Source organism: Pararge aegeria, chromosome 20 (assembly GCF_905163445.1).
Source record: "Pararge aegeria chromosome 20, ilParAegt1.1, whole genome shotgun sequence".
Classification (NCBI taxonomy): Eukaryota; Metazoa; Arthropoda; class Insecta; order Lepidoptera; family Nymphalidae; genus Pararge; species Pararge aegeria.
The window spans coordinates 12,640,913-12,654,642 of NC_053199.1; the positions used below are offsets into that span (position 1 = coordinate 12,640,913).

Consider the following 13,730-nt stretch of genomic DNA (forward strand, 5'->3'; position numbering starts at 1 on the left):
GCAAAATTAAACAGACATTATAACCTCTAAAGTAGAAAAGTAGTTATTTCAATCGGTTATTATTTTATGGCGTTATGGTGTAAAGTCGACAAAAACCTTCTTCCCCTCAACCAAAAGAACTGAGCTTAATTTCGGGATAAAAAGCATCCTATATTAATTGTAATACCTTTAGAAATATGTGTACAAAGTTTCGTGTTGATCGGTTAAGTAGTTTTTGCGTGAAAGCGATTACATTCACATTTATCATATTAGTCGGGATTTACCTGTACTTGTAGGTTCTATGAAATTCAAGAGAAATGATACTTGACAAATGAAAAAAAATATAAGTTCGGTTTTTTTTAACAACCTTAAATCGTGTTTTTTACTGAGGCCGTTTGGTGAAGGCAGATGATAATACAGTTGTCACCACCGACCACCCGTCATCTTCCCGGGGGTGTCGTACGAGGCGACTAAGGGAATGTAATAGAGTACAGCTTCCTCTGTGCTACTACTACGATCTACTGTAATCCATCCAGCGTGATGATTATAGGCATATCATCCTGCCTTTAGTCTATCAGTGGACTTTTATAGGCTACTGATGATCATTATACATTCTTCTATATTAAAGAAATATATAAATGGAAAAAAACTTTTTGGATTTGGCTTTACGAATTGTCAAAAGAATAAATGCAAAAAAAAATAGTAAAACAGTCCCTTTTCCAAGAGATAGAAGTATATAATCCTTATATCTACATATACACACAGCTCGTTCTTCACAAGAAGTATTAGAAGCTAATAATACTGTAAGTGAATAAAAAAGGGATGCTACCCTTATGCTCACATGATCATCTGAGCCTCTTGCGATACGACTGAATAGGTCGAGTGGTCGTACAGGGGTACAATGGCCACTTTGCGACCCCTCTGTCTACATTGTGGTTTGCGTGCGGTCCCATGGGATAAGTGGAATTCTTCAACTGTATCCTATTTTCGTAACTAAACGCTTATCTAGTCTGCCCGTCTAAAGTGCGGCCAATGTATCCGCGGACCAATGTTAACAAACAAATGACAGGTTAGGAGGACAGGTTAGATTAGGTTATTTTGGTATTTTAGAGGTTTTAATTTTATATAAAAACATTAATAATAAACTAAAAATTACACATTCAAATAATTACAATGTTACAAATAAACTGAAGAATATGCTGAGTCATCTAAATTATAAAGATACCGAAAATATAATTCGTTCGTTTAGGTAAATTTACTAAATATGTATCATATTTTATTAAATATTAATTTGAGAGACACACATACACCAACACACATGCAAGCACACAAACACAAACACACACACACACTTATATACATAATAAATTGTATGTTGATAATGTAAACTTCCAAATATGTATACTGTTTTTTTTTTTCTAATCTCGATGCACATATGGGAAGACACTGACCCCCAAGACCAGGGTAATTTTAGAAAAAACATTGTTGTTTTAAGCAAATAAAAACTGTTATTATTATTATTATTAAAATAAATATAGTTTCTTTTTTAATGTTTTGCAGAACACTAAAATTTAAATTTATTTGAATTTTTTCTTAAAACTTAAATGTAGTTTTCCCCTTTTAAACGCAGTAGTAAGCCTTATAGTCTTATAAGTGGAAGGTCCCGAATTCGAGAAAAATTTAAGAATTTATAAAAACCAATTCTCTTAACCGAATCGATATCATCATATTAGCAGCCCATTAACGTCCTACTGCTGGGCACAGGTCTCGTCTCTCAAAAGAGAGATGGTTTTAGAGGATAGACCCAGCTGGCTGCGCCAATGCGGATTGGTGGACTTTAACGACTAAGACCACCATTAAATGATAATATCCGGGACAGACGGCTTTACCTGCTCTTCGGGACACGGGGGCTAATACCTTCAACTTCCTAATTCTACAATACGCCGCACCTTATATAATTTTGCCCGACCCAGGATTCGAACCCAGGAGCTCTTGATACGTAGTTGAAAAATGCTAGCCACTAGACCGACGTGGCTATATCGATTCGGAAATCGATATAGTTTCGAAGTAATCGAGTAAATGCGTGCCAAGACGTAATCAAGTGGTGTTCATAATAAAATACTTGGAGTAGTTATTAGATTTAAACGGTGAAACAATTTCGAACTTATTTCGCTACGCAAGCGAGAGCACGCGATGTGGTAAAACTTGGCTTATGTTGCTGTTTTGCCGGTAAGTCTATATCGGTTAGTGTGTTAAACCATTTAGAATAGTATCGACACACCCTGGCGTAGTGAGTTCTTTGTTCTAATGTGTGAAAGGCCCCGGGTTCAATCCCCGGCTGAGCTATTTAGTACTTTTCACTTTGGAAGTGGCTAGTCTACCAGTGTGTGTATGTGTAAGTGCGTCTAGCTGTGACATTATATTTCCCGAAAGGATGCACCGATTTTGATTTGTTTTTTTTTTGAATGGTGAGTTGGTTGAGAGTGTTCCTAGCTATGTTATATAAAAAAAGGTCCTAAATGGCTGCTCCACCAAAATGGCGGTATACATATATTTCCACAACTCCCGCAATATGGGTTATGGATTTCAAATGAAAGGGCTTGGCTAGTAGAATACTATACACTATGATAATTTTGTTATCCAAGATGGCCGCCCCCACAAAATGGCGAATTTGGTTAGTCACGGTCAAATGAAAGGGTTTGACTAGTAGAACAATGTACAGTGTATTGAAAGTTGGTGGGTTTTCTTTTACTATATTTGTTATCGTTTAACTACGCCTAATTATAAAGAAGAATGATTTGAATTTTTTGTATGAGTAGTTAAAGGTAAACCAGCCGCGCTTCATGTGTCATGCATTGGTTAAGTAGGTACGACCCATAGTTAACGTAGTTACCGCTAGTCCTAACTTAAAGGGGAAAGATTTTTTTATATGTTTGCACGCAGGCCCTGAAATTACTGTAACGTTTTTTTACTTTTATTTACCACTAGAAAGCGAATCTATCACGAAGGTGCGAATTCCTGTCTAGTCTTAGTGTAAATTATATATACTTTAATAAGAGGTCCTTAAAAAAAAAATAATGTAGCGTTACAATGATTTTATAAAGTGGGTAAATAATTAAACTTTGGACTACTATAATCAGATTTATGTATTTTATTAAAATGATAAGGATTTTAGCAAATGTACTGATAATTATTATTTAATTAATAATTACATTGAGTTGGGGGGCCTTTTATTATAAATACGACTACATTATCGATACTCTTTAGTCCTGTATGGACTCGAACGATGTAAAGATACCTCCCGGTGTCTTAGTCGTTATCAGTATCCTAACACGATTTTTTTCCAATAAATTTCATTCTTTAGCGTGCGCTGAGAAAACTATGCGCTGAGATGATGATGAAAGTTATTTACGAAATGGTTAAAGTACTTCTTATTACCCACAAAAATCCCTGGGAAAACTGATGATTCCCGTGGGATTTGTTACAACCCGTAATTAAGAGTCGCGGGCAAGACCAGTGTTTAATAAAACGGTTTGTGTTAGGTACATTTAAACACAGCAACAATTTCCAACTCCAATGCGCGCTCCATCACGCGATGTTTCAAAACTTTGCCTCAATTGCTCTATATCGGTCGTAATTTCATAGTGTAAGCTGATCGGTGCAAAAAGTTTCTTTGCAACATAAAGACGGCAGCACACAGATAATACGCGGCGCAACCAAAGCTAACATGACGAGTAAAATGCTACTAAGTACTCAAAAATGTGGTTCATCAACATACACTGTAATAATTAAATCTATGAAATGTTGTCATAAATTTTTCTCTCGTCTCGTGTGGTTCGAAGCTTTACCTGTGGATGGTTACCAACCTGCCTAAAAAGGCTTGCCGCTAATCGATTCAGCGTTCCGGTACGATGTCGCTAGAAACCGATTAGGGGAATGGTTGTATGTTCCTGCCGTACCCCTATTATTTTTGGCTGGTACCCTGACTGCATCATCACTGAAGACCAGGTGATATTGCAATCACGAGCTAACTTGTAGTGGAATAAAAAAAAACTTCTTATTCCACCTACTCCTTACTCCCCCTACTTCCTATTCCTAACGGCTGGAATGGTTTGAGTGAAATTTCGTATATATATTTCAATGGGTTTCTGGGTGGATTGAAAACACAATTGTGGGTAACTGGTAGATACTCTACCGGGCAGGACGACTTATGCTGAGACCGCTCACGTTTAGTTCGATTTTTAAGTATTACTAGTACTACGTAGTAGGTTTTCTTATAGATTTAAGATAAACAACAAATACCCTGTATAACGGGATGGTTCTTCTAAAAAAAAACACTGGTTCACCCGGGAATTATGGTCCCCGACCTCTTACACCTTGCTGAAAGGCACGGTAACATGTATCATCACAAATTACTATCGTCCCGGCATCGTTGAAGGAAAAAGATCGCTCACGACCTTGAGACCCCTTTGCACATGTCTATTGAATCGAAGGTTCAGGTTGGACGGAGTTTACCGCCAACTCGTCTTATTTTCCGGGTAGGGTAGGCTTACTCTAGAACCCTCTAAGCCTTCTTGAATACTTCCTATCACCCAACAAAATCTATGGGGATTACTATCATAATTTAAAACAGTGTTATTTTAAAACTAGCTTTTGTTCTACAAACGCCGTGGGAACCGTTTATATTTCTGAATCAAAAGTACCCTATTCTACTCTCTGTCTTTCCAACAAACTATATGCCAAAAATCAAGTTGATTGGTTTCTTTGTCAATTCGTGAAGGAAAGACAAACAAGCACACTTCCGCATTTATAATATCAGTTATTAGTGTTAGTGCGGATGAATATTTAAAACGTAACGAGAGCATCAGCAATATAAAATAATGCTGCTTCATGCGATGTTAGTAACCCCCTTGTTGCTAAATCTGTCACAAGTGGTACAATACATCCACTTCTACTTAATATACTGCTATAGAACTAAAACCTCCGGTTTGGAACGTTTCGATACTAGCGCATTCCAATTCAACGGAAGTTGGGCAGTTGGGAACTTGTAGTTCATGATCCTAAATACCAAATAACTTGCAAACTTCAAGGACGTCGTCTCTATAATGGGGAATGTTTTGAGAAGCTGTTAGAATTGGTATCACCCTAGTGTTCCACTAGTTTAGTGGAGCATGCTTAAGCCACGTAACAAGGAGCTTGATTGTAAATGCTCCTATGATGCACAAATCTGCTGATTGTCTTATTTCAGAAGTGTTATCGACAGTCAATATTTATAACATTATTAAATTAGACGGAAGTAACAACATCGAACAAAAATAAACTCATTTTATATCGAATTTAAATTCAACTTGCGATGTTTGTATGTTTGTTTAGGTCAAGTTGAGCTGATATTTTGCCAAAGTTCAGGCAAATTTGCCATTTTTCAAGCCAAAGTCCGAACTGCTAAGTGATCTTCTTTCTAAGAGCAAAAAATAAATTGTTTAAATATCTATACTTTGAAAGGAACGCTATTCAATATTTGAACACAACTCAATGTTTAAATAACAGAAACGCCAGAATAACGCTTGCCATGTGTGGCACGACCTAGTAAAAGGTTCCAGCTCAGCATTGTGCTACTATGCTTGTTGAGTATGCAGCGCTGATTTTAAACTGGAACCCAAAGCCAGTTGGTAAATCACTTGAAGTTAAGCTTGTGACATTGCAATTTGTAATTTAAGTCATCTTTGTTTTCAAAACGGCACAACACCAAATTTTGCGATTAATGTTTCTATTGAGATTCGGCTTCGTTCAAATATCAACGTGAGTTTAGAAAGTGATATCTGCTATCTATATTGTTCCTTATCACGTTTTTGTGTTACGTTTCTTCATTCAAAGGTTGTCTGGAGGAGATCGCTTGAAGCGATAAGGCCGCATCTCTCCAAATAATGAGAACTGAGAAAGTTACTCAAGATGTGCGAGTCGTATGCTGAGTCACATGGACTCATGTATAATGTAAAAAAAAGTGAGCTATTAGTTTTTAAGAGCAAAGGTAACTCGCCGGATGATATCCCTCCTGTGACTCTTAACGGAGTTCCTCTTAAAAGAGTCACAGAGTTTAAATATCTAGGGCATATTGTTACGGAAGACATGTCTGATATAAAAGATATAGAAAGGGAGCGCAGGGCGTTGGCAGTCCGATGCAATATGGTAGCTCGCAGGTTTGCACGTTGCAACAAACAAGTAAAAATAACTCTCTTTAAGGCATATTGCCAAACTTTCTACACGTGCAGCCTGTGGGTGTCATATACGCAGAGGACCTACAATGACCTGCGCGTCCAATATAATAATGGATTCAGGGTGCTGATGGAGCTGCCGAGATTCTGCAGTGCGTCACTGATGTTTGCTGAGGCTCGTACCGACGATTTTTATGCAATTATGAGAAAAAGAGCAGCATCGGTGATGAGCAGAATCCGTGGTAGCTCCAACGGCATTCTGAAGACTTTGTCTGAAAAACTAGATAATCCATTTATGAGACACTGGATTGGTTTGCATATGCACTCTTAGTGTCTCATGGATGGGTATCTAGTCAAATAAATTTATATTATAATAAATAAACTAACCTAGTTACTAACATAGTCTTAAGCAATTGTTTGTATTACTAACAAAATGGATGTAATATCTGGAATAAAGATTATTATTATTATTATTATTATTATTATAATATTTTACTTTGGTTCTTTTTTATCTGGTTTTCCTGTACTTTTTGCACTAAAGACCCTGTTTAACCTTTTTGTTTAAAACCCTTAGTGGCACGTCTTTGTCAGTAGGGTGGTAAGTAGGCATGGCGAAAGCCTTATTTTACCACTAGTTGACCCCATTTTCCCTAATAAGTAAAATATCATAAATCATTTCATTTAATTCAATCCAAGAATTTCATAGAATTTTGTGAAAGCAAGATATCTTGAACCAGAAACCGGAAGATGTTCTTCTTTGAATGAAATACAATTTCGGTAGATAGTAATGCATCATATCTTATTGAAATACGTTTACCCCCTTCTGAATGTTTGACTCTTTGCGAGGAGTTCGAAAAACACATTTCCAATTTTATTTTTAAGAATGGATGGGATATGGGTGAAAGCAAATAAGGGTTGCCGAATGCTCGTTAGAATGCAAACAAGATGTATGACAGACGCGATATTGCTTTGTATTTGCTTGTGCGATGACATAACTATTCCCGACAAACGGTTTCATTCACAATAAATGTATACCGGTTGAAGCAATTTGTAACTTATTGTTCAGGAATCAATTATTGCAATGTTCTAGACAATGATAACTTATGGGTTTGCGAGGCACTCCAGTGACCATCCCTGATGCAATTAACATTAGTCGATAAAAGGGGCGTAATGGGAGAATACGGAAAGGGCTCGTAGTGGGTATTCTATGGAATAAAATCAGATAGATAAAAGGAGTTTTTTTTCTTATATGTAGAAGAAACAGTGTTTCGATGCTGAAGTGAGGATAGGCGTCACACATCGATTGATGACTTTGCAGTCCCAAGGTGTGGAAATGAAGACCTCGTACCGGCTGACGTTACGAGTATAAAATACTGTTATAACTGACTATTCTAGTCAAACTATAGCCACGCATGTTATAACTTTCATTACTCAAGTAGATTCTCGCGTGTAGATAAAGAATCACAAAGCATACCTACCAATATTTATAGAAGAGAAGAGTTACATCACAAAGTAAAAAGAAGTACCAACTTAACTCTTTCCATATTCCGGAACAAGCGTGAAAGCTGTTGCAAAGCGATTTGCGGGCTGGTATTCACTGCATAGCTGATCAAAGGCGTCGTATTAACATGTACAGCTTTGGTGGTGAGTTTGAAACCAAATCTGAATTAGTCGCGCTACTTGAACAGGTGCTCGGGCTTCGACTGGGTGCTGACTTATTTGGTCTGTCTGTATGGAATTCAGACGTGCTCTGTTATACCGTATGTGCCATTTGAAATTATAGTTATTATAGATAATAATAGTTATTTTGATGTTTGACGAGTTTAAGATACGATTATTGTTGAGAGGACATCAGCTTACATCGCATCGTAAAGCTTGTGAAGTCTGGCTGATGAAATTGAATTCAAATATTAATAAGTCGTTCCAGTTAAACAGGTGACAGCCTCCATTGGGTGATGTTTTATTTTGTTTGTGATTGAATTTGGATTGTTTCATTTGTGCCGTTTAAGCCTTTTGCAAATAATTCTTCGTCTCGATTAATATCATCATTCCACAAGCGTTTTTCTGGATATATCCTTTGGTTCTGCGAAAGAAGCGATTAGCGGCCTATCTATAAATTTTATATTTCCGGTTCCGAAAATTTTTATATGCATTTTAAATTTATAAAATTGATAATTACTCCAAGTGTAGGTAAAAAACACTAATAAAAATAATAAAATTATGTATCTATAAATTTAATTACCGTGTGTGTGTTTCAGAAAAAGTAGAAAATGGTTATTTTTTGTGTTCCAGAAACAGAAAGGAACTAGCAAACGATGGAAATGTGTTGAACGAAGTTTATCGTGTCTACTAGTAATATAATATATCTTGATAAATGTCGTCATCATCATCATCCTCAGTCCATTAATGTACCGCCGCTGGGTACATGCCTCTTCTCTCATGGCAGAGATCTTAAAGCTTTAACCCACCAAGCGTCTACGGTGCGGTCATGTCATTGAGGGCGATTAATACAGCAAAAGCGAATTATTTTGATCTTTGATGTGCTTAAGGTGCGGTTTGTATTGAAGTGGAGACCCGATGCACACATATATCCATAGTTATATTCTATGTACCAAGATTATAAAAGTGTGAAGACGTATGGATCTGAGAGCAATTTTTGTGTACAAAGGTACAATTTTGCGGCCTTATCGCTAATATAGCGATTTCTTTCTAGCAATCAAAGGCGTAAATACAAAGAAGGCGTTTACAGCCTTTCTAATTAGAAGATCTTCGAAGGAGCTTGTGTGAATGAGTCCGGAATAGTATTATACGTATGCTCAGGAAGTCTTATTTTCTGATAAAAAGCGGATTATACCAGTAAAATTTTTAACCCAAGTGTGGTGGATATTACGAAACGACTACAAAAGATTCCCAAGGAGGGTTGATGTCAGATAGCCAGTTGAATAATATACCAAAACAGTAGGTCTGTGTTCATAACAATTTACACACATGTTGTGCCGACCCCTCCTAACGTGGGATAAAATACTTCTACTTATTTTAGTATTTTATGTAAGTACTTATGACGAAGCGGTATTGTGTAATTGATCATTAAATGTTATCCAATTTCAAAATGTTAATATACTTTAAAAAAAACAGTTAAAATGAACTAAAACAAGTAGGTTTACTAATAAGATTAATATTATTTCTATGGATTCACTAACCCGTTGCGTGAAACTTTTTAGTTGTTCTTTTAGTTTCAGGGTTAATGTTAATTTACTAACTTTATATAAAAGTTTGTATTGATTCTCACATTTTCAACTTCACACCAATCTTGTGTTATTGCGTTGGGGTTTTTTTGTATTTTTTTATGACAAATCTCTCTTCAATCTGACAGATATCATTTGTTGCTTAATTAAGTGTTAAATAAAACCCACGATCTGCTTGGATCAAATAAAGTTGGGTACAGAGTGAGATAAAAATCTTCAAGGACGAAAACGCAAATTAGAATTATATCCGATTTTTTTTTTAAATTAATGTAGTATATTATTATAGACCAAAGCAAAGGACAATAGACCAACGAGCAGTTCTGGATGTCCATCGGAAAGATGATGTAGTTTTATCTTTATGTGATTTTTGGGCATTGTTCAACATGCCTCTAACATGCTACTTTTTGTTTTAGCTTTCAAACAGACCTGAAACTGGATTTCATAATGTTCTGTTCCGTGTAGCCAAAAAAAATGTAGTTGCCTCAATCTAGACTAATTTGCTTTCCATTTGTTACAGAATTCACAAGGTTTTTCCGAAATCACTTTTTTATCTCGAACAATAAAGAACATTGTTACGTTTTGTACTTTTGTACGGTTTCTAAATTCAGCAACGCTTATAAAGGCGGGATTTTGTTGTTGCGAATGTAAAAGCATCTGCCTGATAAATATGTGCAAACATAACTCTTATTTATTGTTCACTAAGAGCGATTATGTAATGTTTGTCTTCCCCACGGGCATCTGTATACGGATTCTGAAAGAAGCGCAGTACAATGTACGATGTCAGCCACAATCTTGTCAACGCGCGGTGATATAAAAGAACTTGTCAAGTAACAAATGTAAATCTAAGAAATTCTAAGAAACCACGTATAAAAGCATCCTTTTAGTATGCCAAACAATCTAAGAAGTATGATTATTTATCTGTTTTCATATCTCGTGAGCACATAACTGGGTATAAATACCTATTTATACCCAGTTAATATATTTACATCAGACTAGAAGGTTCTAGTTAGTTTAAAATAATGATATATTTATTTTTTACTTCACGTTTCATCATGTCAACAAATGGACGCCCACTGCTGGGCTGATGGTTTATAGTTCCAAATTCTGCCTCAAGAAGAAGCTCATGTATGCATGTAAGTTTCTTTGGTACACCACAATTTCCAAATTAATGAACAGATTTGGATGCATGTGGTAGGATCGTTTATATTATCGATCATATCATCCCTAGTAACACTAATGTTTTTTGTTGAATCAAAATGGCGGCGGTGTGGCGCAAATTCATGCAAATACAATGTCAAATATGGATTTATTAAAATATGCATATAGGTGAAACTTTTAATGGGTATATGACATGAAAAATAATTATTTACATATAAGTGAGATGATGATGATGATGATGATGATACATTCGTAAACTTAAAACTAAAGCTGCGAGGTTTTCAATCACGTCCGTCTAGAAGAAGCCCACAACAAGTTTAACCGGTTGTTTTTTTGTTATCACCATCTCACATTGTCATTAAGAAATATTTAAGAAGCAACCTGGTGGAAAAATAAACCCAAGCTTTTTTATCGTTAAAGTAGTCCTTTGTACGATACTATATAATAGGACTTTTCTATAAGCTTACGTTTAATATACTTAAACTTTGAACTTTTTAAAAGACATCTCGCAAGATATCAACTGGAAATTTATTGTGAAATTGTGTACAATTTCCTTTAAATGAATTGCTTATTTTATGTAGTCTAGTATATTGCACTGCAAGTTTATTTTTGCTTTTAATGTTCAAATTATTGTACAATTTCACTTAAATTTATATATATATCGTTGGACCTATTTTACTCATCGCACGTACAGCAGCGCAAAAGTTGGGCCTATATCATCAGCTTTACCACATAGTTAAATAAGACATAATGCAGTTTCCACGTTTGTCATGTGGCGTATTTTCTTTACTGCAGTTTTCGGCAGTTGTTGTTTTATTTACGTAACTACTGGTCAAGTCGGCTAATAGGACATTTACCATTTGGTTTAAATAAAAGTCTTAAGAATTAGCTTGACATTTTTATGTGCTCTCAGAACATTTCTGCTAGGAAACGCGACAATACATTGTTTAAAATCACAAAGTGTGCTGTAAAACCTAGCCACTGAACTGAAAAGAATGGAGTGCACGCTAACAATACAACGTCGCCTGACGCCTTGTCGCCCGCGTCACGAAGAACAGGGCGCCTTAATAATTCCTTTTGTGTCCAAAACATCACTGGGTGCCCTTCCTCTATTAGACGTTGCGACGTCTTTCTGAGATGTTTATGATTTTAAAGCATTCTGTTAAAAACTGACTTGAATTGTGGCTAACATTAAATTTGAGGAAAAATTGCGCTTGCAGCAACTGGTATTAGATAAAGCATGGTGTCAATTCTGTTGTGCATACAATTGTAAACTAAACTACATTTACTTGTCTAAAATACTCCGGTTAATATTCGTTGTAATACCTTTTAACTACCGTGGTAAGGAAGGATAAACACTTTACGGAGGTCTATCAAGAAATACTTTTAATTTCTTATCATATTACCCGGTACCTACCATAAACACTCAGTCGAACGTACATGTCTTTAAATTTTGACACAGAGCTTCCATAATCGTAGTTGCCATGGGAAATCAGAATTGCCAAGCATGCGAAGTGGGCATCAGCAAGTATAAATTGTGGCAGACGCCTTTCTGCTGCACTCGACACAACCAGACACTAATGTGCGTTCGGCTGAATTACTTGATTGCCCAAATTTCGTCTTCGTCATTTTGTTATATTTACGATACACAAACGCTCACCTCTATGCTGTGAAACGATAGAATCAGACACTCTAATGTTGATCCGGTTCTATTTTAAATCTTATTTTTTTAGTATTGAATGTGTTGCGAATATGATATTTTTTGAGCAACGCGACACAACCAGTCAGTCTGATGTGTATCCGGTTTTATTATTGTTTGTTGCTCGGTCGTCTCCGTCATTTTGTTATGTTCAAATGAACACGAACGAAATCACGGGCTTAACGCGGGGTAACATAGCTAATGTAAAATTTGTGGCGACACGACGCGAGTGCCCCCCTTCTGCTGCCTCACGCCACTAGAAGACACTCTAATGTGTATCCGGCTTTATTATTCTCTTAATGCTCGATCGTGCCAATTCCGTGGTCGTTTTGCTATTTTCAAATTAACACATTGCATGCAATAGAAAAGCCAGTACGGCTTTTCTTTTCACTTCTTTATTGATGTCCTACAATACGTCACGTTCCTTCTTTATATTATTACTCATTTTTGTTAGTTATTTTACACTTTTATTTCATTTCTATTTCAATAACTCTTTTTCGTGCAGCAAATTTAACATTCCTGTTCTCAGTTTTTTCGCTTATGTATAATATACACTTTCATCTAATCATAATTGATTGTGAAAGATATTTCTTTTGTCCTCGTGTTTACTTCTTATTTTTATTATTAAAGGGTTTAACGACAAAATTCAAACTTGTGAGTATGCAGAAATCTGCATACTCACAAGTTTGAATTTTGTCTATACCTAGCCTATTTTATCTATACCTAGAGTCTGAATTAATTGAAATATTATCTTAATTAATTGTCTATTAACTGAATTAATTGTCTCCAATTATAATGATGATGATAATAAGATTCCTAGATAGGCAGATGGCGATGTGTACAATTGTCGTAGTATATTTATTTATTATGAGCCCACTACACTGCCACTGCCTTTCAGGAGGATCCAGTCCATAACGTAGGCCAAATACGGATTGGTGGACTTTAATCGCCTTTGAGAAAAATTTGAAGAACTTAAAGGAATGCAGATTACTTTATATATGTATTTCTTCACAGTTTAAGCACGTGATATTGCTTTTATTCACATACCTCTGAAATGGATATCTTTCTCGTTCCCGACGTCTATCACCGTTTTTAAGCGACTTACAAAAAGGAGGAGGTTTGTTAGCTTAGAAATCTGTCATTTATAAACCGATTTGAAAAATTATTCTTTTTTTAGCGACAGTATACTTTACCTGTGGTCCCGTTTTCATTTGGTCAAGAACTGTTTAAAGGATCTTGAAGAAATTGCACTTGAATAGTTTGATGCGCTGTCAGAATATATGATACTGCAGCTCATGGAGCTCAATAAGACGATATTTACATAACATATTTTTTAATTTTAAATATTATTATTGCTGTTTAATAATATCAAGTAAGTAGAGTAAGTTAGAAATATATAATACTAGATGTGCCCTGCGGCTTCGCCCACTTAATAGT

At 35.8% G+C, this 13,730-nt stretch overlaps 2 protein-coding genes across 4 annotated transcripts in view; both read left to right on the forward strand.

Annotated features, from left to right (window-relative positions):
- The window catches only part of LOC120632683 (furin-like protease 2), a 357,244-nt gene that overhangs the window by 232,021 nt on the left and 111,493 nt on the right, over nt 1-13,730 (forward strand). The gene's annotated exons all lie outside the window — the stretch shown is intronic.
- On the forward strand, nt 5,923-6,656 carry LOC120632684. Its single transcript, XM_039902649.1, has one exon. The coding sequence runs from the start codon at nt 5,929-5,931 to the stop codon at nt 6,520-6,522; it is 594 nt and encodes a 197-aa protein (XP_039758583.1). The 5' UTR covers nt 5,923-5,928; the 3' UTR covers nt 6,523-6,656.